Raw genomic sequence first — 15,148 nt, 5'->3', positions numbered from 1 at the left:
GAGTTTGGTCAAAATATTATAGGAGGAATATTTTGCAAGGATCACAAACATTGGGGCTGCACGCTACTGAGCTAAGGCTAATGGACCAATTTCATTTGTTTTTTCTTTTCCAGGGATATATCAATCATACGATTGCTCATAATCAAAACCTTATAGCCTTTATTAGCTTGTTTGGTGAGTTGGATTATACGACCCAATAGGAGTCATAAATTGTAGCCAAATTTTTAGTAGCCTAAAAACAATGTGGATTGAATTCTGTCTAATATAGCAAACGAAATGGTTGGGATTAAGTTGGATCGAATTATGTCTAATCTTGCTAGCCCATGTAATAGCATAGTTTAGTTAATGCAACTCCTTAATCATGTGTAGTACTAAACACATCCATGGATTAATATTATCCTCTCTAATCCAATGCAATCTAATTCTACCTCATAATCCAATCCAATCCTAGTCGGTAAACATCCCCTATTTGTAGAAATCCAAGCAATTTTATTTCATTAAACAAGGAAATAAACTCCATGCAAAATCAGAAAGAAAATATATATATATATATATATATATACAGTTCTGATCTCTTGGACTACAGAGGTCCAAGAAATTTGTGGTCACTCACCGTTGGATGTAAATTCAACGGTTCTCTCATTCTTACACTCTTTTTAAGAAACTTTTTTGAATCATTGGATTAATATCCAACAGTGGGTGACCACAATCTCTTGGACTCCTGTGGTCCAAGAGATCGGGATTGTATATATATATATATATATATATATATATATATATATAAAGTTTCAATTCACCATCTTTTCAGATTTTTCAGTCCAAAATATGAAGTCAGATAAGAGGTTCAACGCAGATTCAAGACAATTAGGTTTTATGCCCCTCTTCAGTACAAACCAACATCAACTTCAGATGTCAAGGTAGGACAGGAAGTTCCACCTTGTCAAAGGAAAAGAAACTCACCCACCCCTGCTCTTCATGGCAAACCTTCAAAGGAATGTTCTGACATTGTCTCTCGAGGGCTTCAAGGTCTGCTTTGGATGGTGGAGGACCCCTAGAACAGAGAAGGCAAGTGTAAAATTAAATACTATTACACAAGATTGGCATACACGAATCGATAACTAACACATAGAATTTTGAAAGAACATTCTTTTTATGAATGCCAACTCCAACTAATTTGTCCATCTAACGTTCAGCATCCACCTTCCACCACCTATTACTATTGATGAAGAGTCTAAACTTTCAAAAGATGATAAACAGGGATGCATTAAATTTTTTAAGATGACAATTGCTAAGGGACAGCCTCAAATTTAAGAAGATTTCCAAATAATAATTGCAAAATAAGAGTGCACGAGAAGAAAATACGAGATAGGCCTTCTTGTTCTGTTGCATAAATAAATTTGTTAACAAAATGCTTCTCAACAAAGTAACTCCTGCACAAACTCCGTCACATACAACCTCGCCAATATGCAACTTAACATGGTTTTCTAGTTACTAAGGAACTAACTGTTAATTACTCACAAAAAATATGTAGTCTTTGGACTATTCAAGGAATAGATACATCTTATGATAATAACAATTGATACTTCAAAGAAAAAGAATCATAGCTAATCACAAACAGAATTAATTTTGCTAAATTCTCAGGATTGCCAAAATATGCATACCTAGTAAAGCAGAGCACAAAACTTGGATCACCAGGAGAAGACTTCCTGAACTTGCTATTTGGGAGATAAACATCAAAAATCAGCCTTGCTTCATTTATTTGCATCCCATTCAACAATCCAATGACAGACCTAGTCTCTTCTGATCCCAAGTCCACCACCTCATCACTTTCTGGACAACCTTGAGAAGAAACAGTTTCATAATTACTCTTCAAACTCTTTATAGACCAGGGGATACCATGCCGCCCAACAATGTAACCAAGAGACTTGAGTTGCCTATAAGCTTGAAATTCCTCCCAACAACACCCATTCTTTCTATCTGAAATCTTCATATATATATCTTCCAAGGAAAGTGTACCACTATCATCCAAGAGAAGCAAGTCGCCTATTTCAACCAAAAACCTTTAAAAAGACTGTTACAATTTGCAAGCACTTCCATCTCAACGGAACAAGAAATAGGAAATTTTCATGCTAATGAGTACTACCAGACTCTGAATTTACATCAAGCCCCTGCTAGATTTTTTTAACAGTCCCAAGTTTTGGTTAAAGTGCAGGTCAATTGTAGCTGACAATAAAATTTCAGTTGACTTCATAATAGACAATGTTTCTGGCCCTCTACCCATACTTGTTCCTCTTCATGCACTTTCCTTTTCGTCTTGCTTTAAAATTATTGAAATGGAAAAATTTCAGAAGATATTGTAAGGCCACCAATGCTTGAAAGGTAAAGAGTTCAGATACATACAAAATATTCAAATTTAAGGCTCATTGAAGAAAAATAAGATAAATGAAATGAAATAAACCAAGATTGATATAGTTGACTTATTTCGAGTCAAGTCTATTGGTTTTTACATAAACTTAATATTTCAGTAATTTCGCAAGAGAAACCCTCAAACATAGAGCACATGAATCAGAATAAATTGAGTATATTTTATTTCACTTACAAAACTTCCTCAATAGAGTAATAGAGCTTGCTATGGCGCACAATTCCCGTGGATATCCGATATCTACCCTTTTCAACTACCACCTCAGCCATGCCCATCTGGTCATTCCAGTGAGCCTTGGATGTGATTTTCCTGAAAAGAATGATCAACATGAGAGCAATATAGAAATTGTACTGTATTTTTTTTTCTTCATAAAGATAGTCATTTACCTGGGCTGAAACTTGGATGCAGACCCAGAAGCATAGTGATTTTCTTCATCAGTGCTGTTGGCATGTTGTGCAGGGGCCTCAGAAACACTCTCCCCTAAAGAATTCCCCCAATCCACGACCTCCATAATACCTAAAAATTTCAATCAAAAACAACAGCCATTCAATCTGCCAGCAGCCACTTAAAATAAGGTTACATCATATAACAAATTCAGAATTCGTTTCAATGAATCAATCTATATAAAATAACAAATGCATTCAACCAACCACTTCCATTCAATCTAGCATGAGAAGATTAATATTTAAAAAAAGAAAAAAAAAAGAATTGCAGATGAATGATAGTAGGTGGTACCTGGCAGCGACTGGTGTTGCTGACTTGCTGCCGTCGGCCGTTGATTCTTCGACGCCTACCGGCATGCAAGGGGTGACGGTGACACACAGTAGCGGTCACTCGTCTGCACTCAGTACTCAGCAGAAGGCTGGGTTTTGCCTTTACTTAGACGGCGTCCGATGGGCCGTTTATTTTCAAAGCATGGTTTATTTATTGAAAGTTATGCTCTCAAACTTTAAAATCAAATTATGTAGGTTTACACATGAATTTCATCATTTACGTGTCATCCCATCAAAATTTTAGTAAAATTGGTAAAAGGATCTTTTTTGTGAGGAAATTATAAAAAATACCATGACAGATAATGGAGAAATTGTAATAGGGTTTAGGGTTACATACGGAGTCTAATCAAGTAGAAAATGGTATTAACTTGTGTACTTCGAATTCTTATGACATTGTGATAGTATATGTGTGAGAAACTCTTTTCTCTCTTCGTGTAGTTTAAACTACTATTTGTACTTTAAAAAATGTCATAAACAGAGGCCCATATTATTTGAGCCACTATTTTGGGCTTTAATTTTTCCGGGCCAAGATGTCCCATGCTATTTTTTTCAAAACACCTTGATGAGGCATCAAATACTTGAGCAAAACATTTCCTAATGGAGTATTGCAGATTGACGTTCAAGCTTTCTTTATTGTACAATTGTTGTTGGGAAAATGCATCGACTTCAATACCACCCTTTTCTTAATTAGACATTCAAAAAGCACGTACTATTTGGATTGGATTGGATTAGATTGAAAACACCATAATCCAATTTATAATCTTCGTTCATTGGAAGGTTCAAATATTCAAATCCCAATCCTATCAGGGTAATTGGAAAACGCAAGTTCAAGTATTGTTAGCAGTTCCAATGCTGCTTCTATTAATTTCCACTTTTGACCTTTCTAATTCTTAGAATCAAATTAATGCACTACAATCAATCAATCTGTGTATATATATGGCCATGCAATGCAGCCCTCCAATTCCAACTAAGACACAGAACCAGAAAAGCACTTTGGAATATTGCAAAAATGGGAGGCGGCAAAGGATCTAATGGTAATAGTAATAGCCAGGTGGCAAACCCAAATGCTAGTGGGGCCAAGTCATCCGATGTGGCAGCAGCAGCAGCAAGTGGTGGTGGAGCCCCTGCAGCAGGGTCTATGAAAGCTCCTGGAAGAGATGATACAATCTCCAGGGAGAGCTTTGAGAGCAACCCAGCTGCCTATTTCAAGGATTTGCGCAAATAAAATAGCTATGAAATAACTACTCACTCACTACTATATCAATAAAAGAGTAGCAGTCTAAGTCTTTGTTGCTTTTGCTTATCTATCAATATTTATTAAATGGAAGTACCCTTATCTTCGATTTGGGATTAATTACTAATTTCATTTTGTGTTTAAGTTTAAGCTTTCTTTCTGCCATTATTTTGAAATTTCGTTTTAGTAAGTGGAATTTCATGTGAAATGGTAATAGGAGAGCCTTGCTCTTGTTTATGAAACGACATTAGTTTTATCGTCTCCTAAGTGGATGAACTATATTTTGACAAAAATACTCTTTTAACGTTGCCCATGTGATGAGACGATATCAATTTTAAAGAATAATGTAAATGGGATGAGAATGACCAAAATAATCTCCATTACACTCAAACATCGGAGTTCAGAATAACTTACCTCTCTCATTATAAAATATTTAAAATCACACACAAACATTGCGGTAAATATGTAATGCGGGTGATTTTGATGCTCATATGTCGCCGGAGAAATCCGACCACAACTCACTTCAGCTTGCCTAGTTGAATTCAAAACCAGGAAATTGCTAATATCCAATTAACAACTGTGCATCAAAGTACTACTGCTACTTTAAATTGTATTTTACAGTTGGTTACATGCATGGTAATATCAACCAAACCATACGGGCATCTTGACCTACCGTAGTTTGTCCGCTTTAAAAGCTCCGGGCAACTTTCTCATACAAATCGCGAGGCCAATTCCTACTGGAATTATTTGCAATGAAGCTAGCAATCTGCAAAACCCAAAGGACGCGGTCAATCATGAAGCAGAAAACAGTAAATCAACTTCCAATCCATCTAACTTTTTTTAGTATCCAAAGTTAATGTTCACCCAACAGTAAAACATGAAACTATTGGTCAAAGCATACCTTAGCCCTCAAGGCGCGAAGCGATCCATCAGAATCCACCATGTTGTCCAGACAAGTGAGCGCAACCTTCAGGAGGTCCGGAACACAGGCTTGGACATGAGGAGATAAATTCTGGAACACATCAGTGGTAGCATCTGGTGTCCGAGGATCTAATGGAAGAAATGGAAGTCTGGCAACCTCCCTCAAAGCATCAGCATAATGGCCTCCTCTTGCCAATTTATGGATTGACAGTACGGCCTCAAGTTGTCTTAACACAATATGCTGCTCTGAAACACTTTCCCTCTCTTGAGGACTGCACAGTACGTTCAAATGACTGTTACGTCAGAGAAATTGCATAAAAAGTGAAAATTTCATTAATAATGAGAAAAAAAGAGTTAGTAAGAATTGAAAGAAAGAAAAAAAAAACCATCCCGAAAATACAGTTACCCAATGTATATTCTTTAGAAAAATAAACACGACTCTTGTATACACTTCAGCATCCAGAAAAATACGACATGTTTATGGTGGACAACTAATTGGCACAAGTCACATTTATGGTGAATCAATTGCCAAACCATATGAATGCCAGAGGAAAATATGTTTTATTTCATGCGTATGTTTGTAGTTCTTGAAATCTGATTTACACATCCTAATCATATCGTTGGGAGACTCAATCTAAACAGCATAGAATTCAATACCAATTGTGAGAGCATCCCTCAGAATTAGGCACCATTGTAAACAGAAACATCATTCAAACTAACTCAAATTTAGAGGGAAAAAAAGTACACATAAGCTGTTGAGTGTCAAAATGACCTGATTTCAGGATAATATTTGTGCATCTCCAAGATCTCATTTCCAGAGTGAATGAGACCAGCAGTTCGACTCTCACCATCCAATCTACCACGTGAGAGGGCACAAATAGCTTCAGAAAGGCACTTGTTAATCGTATCCAATGCCATCGAGAATGCCCCTATTCGTTTCTGAATTTCTATAGACTGAATGGACAAAGGAGAGTGGGGGGAGAACACAAGATTACAGAAAAGAGCAAAAATAAGTGGTTATAGCATCAAATATATATATGTGCATTTTTTTTTTTAAAGAAAGAAACGACATATTAAATAAGGAAGAACAACATCTGAAGAGGGCAGAATCAAGATTAAAAACATTTATCTGGTTTTTTTGTTGGAATAATAAAGCACTTCCCCAAAAAGTTGAGAGCAAGAAGATGGGGGGAACAATCCAAGAAACATCAAAATCAGAACCAGAAGAAAATTGCAAACTATTGAGGGTTAGAATACTCAACTCAAATCAAAACCCCTATCCTAAAACTAATCGGAATCAGCTGCATGAGGTAATTTATAGGGCTTTCACTACATAGTAAATACTTCATTATACCCAAAATAAAAGAAAAATGGTTCACATTGGAGTCCAATTTTGGCTCAAACAAGACCCACCACCCAAGTAGTACTAGAAGGAAAAGGGTAAACCCATCAACAAGGCCAAAAAAAAAAAAAAGAATTTAACAAAAGAATAATTATTATTTTCCCTTTGAACCGCCAAACAGCAACTAAGATGGGAATCAGAAGGAAAACTTACATTAATAAAAATAAAATAAAAAAATTAGCCCAAACAGAGGAAAGAGGATAAGTACTACTTGCAACTTCTCCATAACAAGAAGCATGGAAAGCAGGGAAGATATATTACCTTTTCATACAATCCAGCTTCCTGACATTGGTGAGCAGCTTCAAGCAGAAATTGTTGTCTCTCTTTTACATCAGTCAAAAATCGCCCCAATTCACCTTCTTCTCCGGCACCTCTTGAACCAAGTAAAAGATAGATGCCCCCATCCCGTAACAACAGTTCTGTAAGGAGCTGCTTCAGCATCAAATTTCTCTGCCTTTGTTGATCCACATTACCTCTTCCAGACCATGACAACTGCCCACCACCGACTGCAGCAGCAGCTTGTGCATAATATTCTAATGCCATCTGAAGATTACCAAGACGTAAATACACAGACCCATACTGCCTGATTATGCTAGATGCCTCTGCGTAAGCATCCATCACGCCCATTTTCTGTCCAGCCCCAGCTCCTTCAGAAAGGACCCCATGGTCTGCTAGCACAATTGATATGTGGGCAGCATCAATGTTATATCCTTCATCTCCAGTTTCCTTGGACAAGTATACCACACCTGGTATCAACTGAATGCTTAAAAGCAAAACATATGGGTACACCAGAGGGTCCTTTCCATTTTTTGTATAGTATGAGGGGTCAAATTTGTTCAAGTAAATCTGCAAATCATCCAAAGTGTATGGTACCAAGCTCTCATTCATGACAATGGGTGCAGCTCCACCAGGGCAGTCTCTTACAGCTGACAATTTGAACCACAAGAAATCCTCTATGGTGTTAAAAAGAGTTGGTAGATCTCTTAGTAGGCGGTCGATTTGCCTACGAGAACCAGATATGAGAGCATATAGTAACAACTTTTTCTTGTCATATGCAGCTCGGCCCACACGATCACCCGTTCTTAACATTTTTTCACATTCTTCTGATGCAGCAGCTGCAATCTCCGCAGGCACCATACCTCCAGTATTAATCCACTCAGTAAGCTGTCCAAAAATGAAGTAATGAATAAGCCGGCATGTGCTATAAATTTAAATGAATATAAAAAAGTCTTTACCAGAGGAGCAAACTGGTTTGACGTGCGAGATGACAGAGCAACAGCTCTTGCTTCATCATAACACCCAGTTCTCAAGCAAAAGTAGATCTGCCACATACAAATAGAACTTAGTGACAAGCATGCAAAAATTATGTATTACAAGCATTTTGCTTTCGAAATTTCCTTATTCTTCAAATAGTTTTTCACACAATAAAGTCATCCCCTTTCTCTGACACAAATGACATACTTAAAATTTGATCTAAGGAACGATTGAAATTTGTGAAAATGTGCGAGTATTAAAACTTGTAAGCTGAATATATTAATTATATTAAAATTCAACTTCATATATTAGGATATGTAGTAAAAAGAAAAAGGTAAACAAGGAGTGAAATTGTAACTTCAGAAATGCAAAAGTGAAAAACAGAAGACCTGCTGCCAAGTGGTATCAACAGGAGGCTGCCTACGAGCATCACCTGCATCAAAATCTAGAACTCCATAATCTCTTAAACGAATCTGCGGAGAAACAAAAGAATACAAAATTGCATGATAAAAGATCCTGAAGGATAGTATTATAACATGTAACAACATGCAAGATCTCACAGTTTAAAGAAAAAACAATGATTACAAACCCGAAGAAAGGCACGAATTCTTTGTAAATTTCCAACAACTCCTCCGAGGGCTGCCTGCAATGAGATCAAGAGGTGACCATGAATTGTGATTGTTGTGATGAAAAGTGAAATAAATTACACACGATATAAAGAAAAAGCTTCTTGCAGAAGTAAAATTGTAATGGCAAACCATTAGAAGTCCAAGAAAATTAACCAAATGGGTTGATAAGCATAGCACGTAACCATTGTGAACAAACATATTTAACAAATCTGTTTAGCAACCAACATACAAAACAAATCTAGTACCTGCGCAGGATGACTTTGGATTGTATCCATGACGTACTTTTCATGCCCCCATTCCAGGTGGCGCCTTGCCCCAATAACTAATGACATCCGTTTTGAAGCACCCCGTTGTCTGGTTATATCTTCGCCCATTAATGTCTGTCAACATAATGAGAAGATCGTCAACCATTGATAATTTAATGCATATAATAGTGGCAAACTGCAAAAAGATGTGCATACTAACATACACCTGATTAACGAAGCACACGTCTAGAAGTGTACCTGAAGAAGGTGCCATATCTTCTGCATGTTAACTGATTTTCCACCAGATGCATCAAGGCCTAAACTCTCATAAGCACCCTTGAAAGCTGAAGCAGGCTAGTGAAAGTAAAAGATAAAAAATAAAAAAATATATAGCAATCCTTTGATAAATATAGCAGAGCTCACTATCTAGTAACATCCACATTTAGACAGGATGGTTATTGCCAACAACAAAAATATATATTGTAAAAGGCCAAGGCCACCAAACTGAAAGGACAGTATCATGAAGCACTCAAGTTGGACTCATATAACTGCCACGTTGACAGCATATTGAGGTTCATTGTAATTTTGTAATTCAAATACACTCAATCTCGTAATCTCAGATTCCTCACAATATGATAGACAGATAGAGTAAGAATTTGAAGCCTAAAAGAATTATACATTAAAAAAGAAAACTTACTTTAAACGGTAATCCACGCTGCCTTGCATTATTCAGATTTTTAACAACTTCTGCATAGACAGATGTTTTCTTCTCAGGGATGGGCTTGCTAGCTAAAGGTACAAGCTCCATACTAGATGGAGTAGATGAAACTTGAGGGCTAGAAGTTATGGACGCTATTTGACCAGAACGACTACCAGCGCTGCTAGTATAGGTCGTGTTAGTCCTGGGTAACGTTGAAATCTGACTTAGGCTTTGAAGGAAATCACGTTTTTCTTTCTGCCAATCCTCCTGCAAAATATCAAATTCTGCTGATAACCAACATTGACCAATGAGCAAAAATAAGCATCTCACTGATTTAAAACACTTTCATGTCAATTCTTTTTTCCTTCTCTAAGTAGAATTTTATTTTTCCTGTCACAGAACTAATCCTTGATACTACAGCTTGCAATCATTCATTATTTCATCCAACTATACAAAAAAACAACAAAAGAATGGAATCTTAACAATTCCATTAGGTGTGAATGGGCAAACATAAAAAGAATAGTCAGAACTTAAACAAGGGAAAATCCAGTGATACTGGTATCCATTGGGGTACACTAACCTCCAAAACTTTTAACATGTAATCATTAAAACTTCTAAGGTTATCCTTCTGAGCTTCTTGAAGAGCTGAGACCATTGTCATTTGATGGACCTAATGAGAAAAAAAAATTATACACATTATGATCAAGGTACCACTATCAATCTCTCAGAAAGGAGAATAAGCATTGCCTCTGAAAAGTGAATAAAGGCATTTTAAGCTATGCATAAGAAAAAAAAATGTGCAACCATATTAGATAATATTGCTCATTCATTTGAAGAGAAATTAAAAGCATGTCTCTAAAAGCATTTTAAGGTAAGCAAAATAAGGCCGATATGTAAGGCCATATTAAATGATTTGATCACATTTTATAAGCTGTACTCTGACATCGCAATAAATGCATAAATTCATATGTGAGCCATAAGGAGAAAATTCATAAATAAAAAATCATGAAACACTACTCTATCAGGGAACGTTAGACGCCTTTAAGACAAATATTCGGAAAAAAATAAACCAAATAGATGCATCTTTTATTGGAGAGTACATAAAGACAAATGTAGATGTAGTTTTGACTTTGGAGGGAGAAATATAATTAGATAATGTTGAGAACATAAATCCACATGGAAGTAAAACCTTGCATAATTTTGCATCACCCAGAGAAGAAAAAATAAAAACAACGCAAGCACAACTACTTATGATCGTTCTCTTAATAGTTTCCATTGGCTGTGAACAGTGAAAGATACGTAATTACACATGAAGCAGCAGTAATTAACCGAGATGCCACTGAATCATTACAAGCAAGGATAAAAATGCTGGTATCAGGGGAATATCATTGAACTATTAACCAATATGTCATACTGATGTGAACATGCAAGGAAGAAAAAGAACAATCAACTGGCAACAAGCATTATAAGATATGTTGGAGTTGCATCTTGTAATTCCTATATTATTAGCCAAATTTTCAACAACAAAAATTCTTTCAAAATAAATACATAGTTTCTAATGGCTAATTCATTAGTTCCATCATGTTATTCCACACAATTTAAAGCCAACAATCAAATAAAATCATGTTTTAGCAAGAGTACCGAATGTTAAGAGTAATGAAAAGAACATATACTAAACTAATCAGATCATTAGTGAATAGAGTTAAATCTACCTGCTGCAGATACTCTTCGACAGTTGTAGCTTCAGACGGAAAAACATCTTCAAATGTTGTCTTTGAACGATGAAAGAAAAGGGAAAATCACCAAACTAATTAGTATAAGAAGGTCAAGAATGAGTAAAAGCATTTCTGAACCTAGAAGATTATGACACAATTGTTCTCTAGATGTCTAAGCGCAGCAAAAGAAGTGAATAGGTAGCAGGAGACATAACGCAGCCATTGACCTAAGAAAATAACTCAAAGCAAGTACAGTTAAATTTGAACAAATGGTTCCTTGATTGAGCTGAACTGAGAATAAAGAGAACCATGACTTACAAATAAAATTTTGGAATTAAAGAATAATCGCATTTTGCTTGTCTTTATATAAGGAGATTCCTCTAAATATTAATTTTACTTTTACATTGTTTGTGAAACGCACAAAATTTTAATATGAAGTATCCTTTTTTTTTTTTTTTTTTTTTTTTTGAGAAGAAAGGAAATTTATTGAAGCAAAGGCAAATATGAAGTATCCAAATTGACTCATCAAATGTTTTGGCACGGTTAACAATGCCAAGGAGGCAGATACACAGTACAATGTATAAGTATAATTACCTTCAATTCAAAGGACTTAAGGTCACGTGCAAGCTGCTCCGCATTTAGTCCCTCACGTGCAAGAAGCCTGTAAAATATCAACAGGATATAGTTGAACAGAACGTACCATCTAAAAGGTTAAGCACACGACACAGAACGCAGAACAGAACTTGATATATACCCTCAAACTTATCTGCAAATCCATGTTTCAATTCACTTTTTTATGTTTTAAGAGCGAGTAGACTGAATTAAAGTGACTTGTTTTAGGAAAAGAACTTTATTAACATAAAGTAAAGTGAATTTGAGCAATAAAATATCTTTTGAGACAGTAATCATTCAAATACCTCGTGGCAGCAATGGATTGTTGAGGAGTCTCAGTTCGTAAAGTTTTCGCCTTGAGTTTCTTCGATAATGTTTCTAACTGATCCAAATTTCTCTGAAACAGATAGAAATATGAATTCAGAGTCCTGAAAACTAGATACCTGGATCCATAGAAAAGTTGATCTCTTTTTGGTCTCATAATATATAACCAGAAAAATTAAATTTCCGCAGTTGATCTCCTTTTTGTCTCAACTAGACACCACCAGTCCAAAAATTCCAAATACAAAAGGAAAAGGCACAAGTCTAGGGTTTTGATGCAAAATCTTATCTAAACATCTTTTCAGCAACCCAGCAGAGCATCAGTGGAATGGAAGGCGAATAAACACACCAAAATATGTGCATTACAGTCAGTGGAACAGAAATAATATTATATGAACCTAAAGACTAATATTAGGACTTGATTTTGTATACTTCTTAATCAAATGGCATCTAATTGCTTCAGCGGTGGACCCTCAGGGTGCAGAATAATGTGTCCCAAAATCTGGGTATTGAATCATCCAACATTCAGATGTCTAACTTTTCCTTTATCCTTCATTCTTTTAGCAACCACACACATTGTTAGCGAGAGTGCAGCTAATGTGAGCTTGCCTTTTAATTTTTAAAGAATTCAAAATGACGAAAATCAAACACTAGAAATGAAACTTTTATTTTCTTTTCCCGAATTTTCTTGGAAAACTAAAGCAAACACAGTCATTACAGAAAGATAACAAAAACCTAAATGGTGAATTAGACTATGCCTAAGTTGATCAAATTCTTTCTCGAATGTCAGTGAAACCCTAACACTAGAAGTTTCTCGGGAAGATGTCAAATTTCCTTCGTTTTCTCGAGAACCAAACGGAAAGAAAGTAAAGAGAGATAAGCTGAACCTGTAGAGGAGGGAACTGCGCGGAAGGAGCGGCTTGTTCGAGAAGCTTGGTGGAGGAGTGGAGCAGATCGGTCCAGCTACTCATGTTTGGGTCGGTGGCCATGGCTGTCCAAGAGAGGGAAAGGGTTTAAGAGCCTTTGCAAAGCCCTAACACAATTTAAACGTCCATTGTATTGTTATTGCTAAACAGCAGACCGCTGCAGAACTACGCTTGTCTCGCAACTCTTTCTTGTCCCTGCCTAAAATTTTGTTAAAAGGTGAAACTTTCATTATTCAAAACAAAACAAAATATTAATAAAATATTAAAAATAAAATCATTCATTAATAAGAACTAGTAATGCTCCAAATCCAAACATTATTGTGTAGAATCAAATATTGCCCCTTTGGTCATGTATACACTTCTCTTTTAAAAGTACACTCGCCTCTCTTTTGAAAAATATAATGGGTAGTTGTGTTCCATAAAAATAGGATTTATTATCTCATTTTTCTTTTCATTTTAATTTTTTTAATATGAAAAAGTGTGAATTTACTATATTATCCTCATTTAATTAATAATTTTAATTCTTAATGTTTGGATTAATCAAGGACATTTTATGGTATTATGAATATTTTACCATTCTCTGCATTTTGCTTCATATATATAGATAATATAGTAAATTAACGAATTATTTTTATTAAAAAATATATGAAAAAAAATGAGGACATTTATTTTATATATATAGGGAGCTTTCATGGTGGGATCTCTCAAATAAAGGTTATTTGAGGGACATTTTTGTATGGCCTACTCTGCATTGTATTTCACTAATCCAAAAGTCTATTTTATAGATATTCATTCGAAGATCATCTCTGCAAAAAATCACTTGAATATGATATCATTGGATATCTCAATTAAATTATTGAAATTTTAGTACTTTCTTGAAGCACTGTGTTCAATGATTTTGTAGGACAGAATTAGATGTCTAAACGGTTTTCGATTTGTCTAATTTTTTGTAAAGATAATCTATGAATGAAGACCTTAAAAATAGATGATTTGGATCATTGGATAAAAAAATTATAATGTACCCTAAAGGGCGTCCTCAATAGAAGGGTGAAACATTCAAAACCCTTGCCCGAGCCCCTAATATCTCTTGTATAAATAAAATAAAATTTTAAAAAGAACAAAATAAAGACAAAACATGTCAATTGACACACTATTAAAGAAAATAATAGGAACATATAGAAAAATCACTCTCGTGCAGATGCAAATAAGGCCAATTGGCTAGAATAATGTGTCGTTTAATTCCTCTCATTTTTATCACTACTATCGTACATTTATGCCCTAACTTATGATGTCACAGAATTCACAAAAAATAATTATGACAAAAATGTCCATTAAACAAAAATAACGATAATCACATTTTTCTCGAATAGTTTACCAAAGATTATTCCCGCTCAAAATAAATTATATATACCTGATTTAAAAATTAAAATCTATTCCAACCAAAAATTTATTGGCTTAAATGTTGAAATGGTCCCTGTGTTTTACCTTATCGGCCAATTTAATCCTTGTGTTATTAATTTGGCCAATTTAGTCCCTGTGTTTGTATCTATTAATAAATTTGATAATTTCCGTCAAAATTATGTTAAAACCTAAAAAAAGAACATTTAAAATTAATTTAAAATTTTGTAATTAATTATAAAGATTTAAACTCAAATAATAATAATGCTAAAATGATTAAAACCCACACAACCTCAACCTCCAATGGTCTCGATTCCTGTAGGAAAAAAAAAGGGTTCTTAGTAGAATTGATGCCTACTCTTTTCTTGCTGCAAATTTTCTTCTATCTTATGTTTAAGGTTTTCTCATACTTTATCCTTCATCTCTCTCTCCTCTCCGATCTATTGGTCTGAATGTCATCGACTTTTGCTGCAGCCAAGATGATCAATTGGCGGTAGAGCCGTCAAGCTTACGGTGACCGGCTATGATGATCTTCATGATTTGTCACAGAGAGAGAGAGAGAGAGAGAGAGAGTTGTTGTAGTTTAGGTGGGGTTG

The 15,148-nt window shown here is 35.3% G+C and overlaps 2 protein-coding genes across 2 annotated transcripts; both read right to left on the bottom strand.

Moving 5' to 3' along the window:
* Positions 785-3,353, bottom strand: LOC18771301. The gene is made up of 5 exons (XM_020567650.1): positions 3,158-3,353; positions 2,809-2,938; positions 2,600-2,731; positions 1,662-2,060; positions 785-1,051 (listed from the first exon to the last, which is right to left on the bottom strand). The coding sequence occupies exons 2-5, from the start codon at positions 2,931-2,933 to the stop codon at positions 913-915; spliced, it is 795 nt and encodes a 264-aa protein (XP_020423239.1). The 5' UTR covers positions 2,934-2,938; positions 3,158-3,353; the 3' UTR covers positions 785-912.
* On the bottom strand, positions 4,792-13,389 carry LOC18769618 (nuclear pore complex protein NUP93A). The gene is made up of 15 exons (XM_007204221.2): positions 13,116-13,389; positions 12,213-12,304; positions 11,890-11,956; positions 11,293-11,352; positions 10,161-10,250; positions 9,578-9,847; positions 9,139-9,234; positions 8,881-9,015; positions 8,596-8,649; positions 8,396-8,479; positions 7,988-8,074; positions 7,014-7,916; positions 6,123-6,304; positions 5,331-5,622; positions 4,792-5,195 (listed from the first exon to the last, which is right to left on the bottom strand). Exons 1-15 carry the CDS (start codon positions 13,215-13,217, stop codon positions 5,118-5,120), a joined length of 2,592 nt encoding a protein of 863 aa, XP_007204283.1. The 5' UTR covers positions 13,218-13,389; the 3' UTR covers positions 4,792-5,117.

This window comes from Prunus persica, chromosome G7 (assembly GCF_000346465.2).
Source record: "Prunus persica cultivar Lovell chromosome G7, Prunus_persica_NCBIv2, whole genome shotgun sequence".
Lineage (NCBI taxonomy): Eukaryota > Viridiplantae > Streptophyta > Magnoliopsida > Rosales > Rosaceae > Prunus > Prunus persica.
This window is presented reverse-complemented; position numbering and strand designations above follow the sequence as displayed.

Bases quoted from the DNA above. Each gene is read 5' to 3' on its own strand.
- LOC18769618 (XM_007204221.2), bottom strand. From the start codon at position 13,217: ATGGCCACCGACCCAAACATGAGTAGCTGGACCGATCTGCTCCACTCC. The intron at 12,305-13,115 runs GTTCAGCTTATC...TATCTGTTTCAG, and splicing joins CGCAGTTCCCTCCTCTACAG to AGAAATTTGGATCAGTTAGA. The intron at 5,196-5,330 runs GTATGCTTTGAC...TGGGTTTTGCAG, and splicing joins TTCGCGCCTTGAGGGCTAAG to ATTGCTAGCTTCATTGCAAA.
- LOC18771301 (XM_020567650.1), bottom strand. From the start codon at position 2,933: ATGGAGGTCGTGGATTGGGGGAATTCTTTAGGGGAGAGTGTTTCTGAG. The intron at 2,732-2,808 runs GTAAATGACTAT...CATTCTTTTCAG, and splicing joins GCATCCAAGTTTCAGCCCAG to GAAAATCACATCCAAGGCTC. The intron at 1,052-1,661 runs GTATGCATATTT...TCTCTGTTCTAG, and splicing joins TTTGTGCTCTGCTTTACTAG to GGGTCCTCCACCATCCAAAG.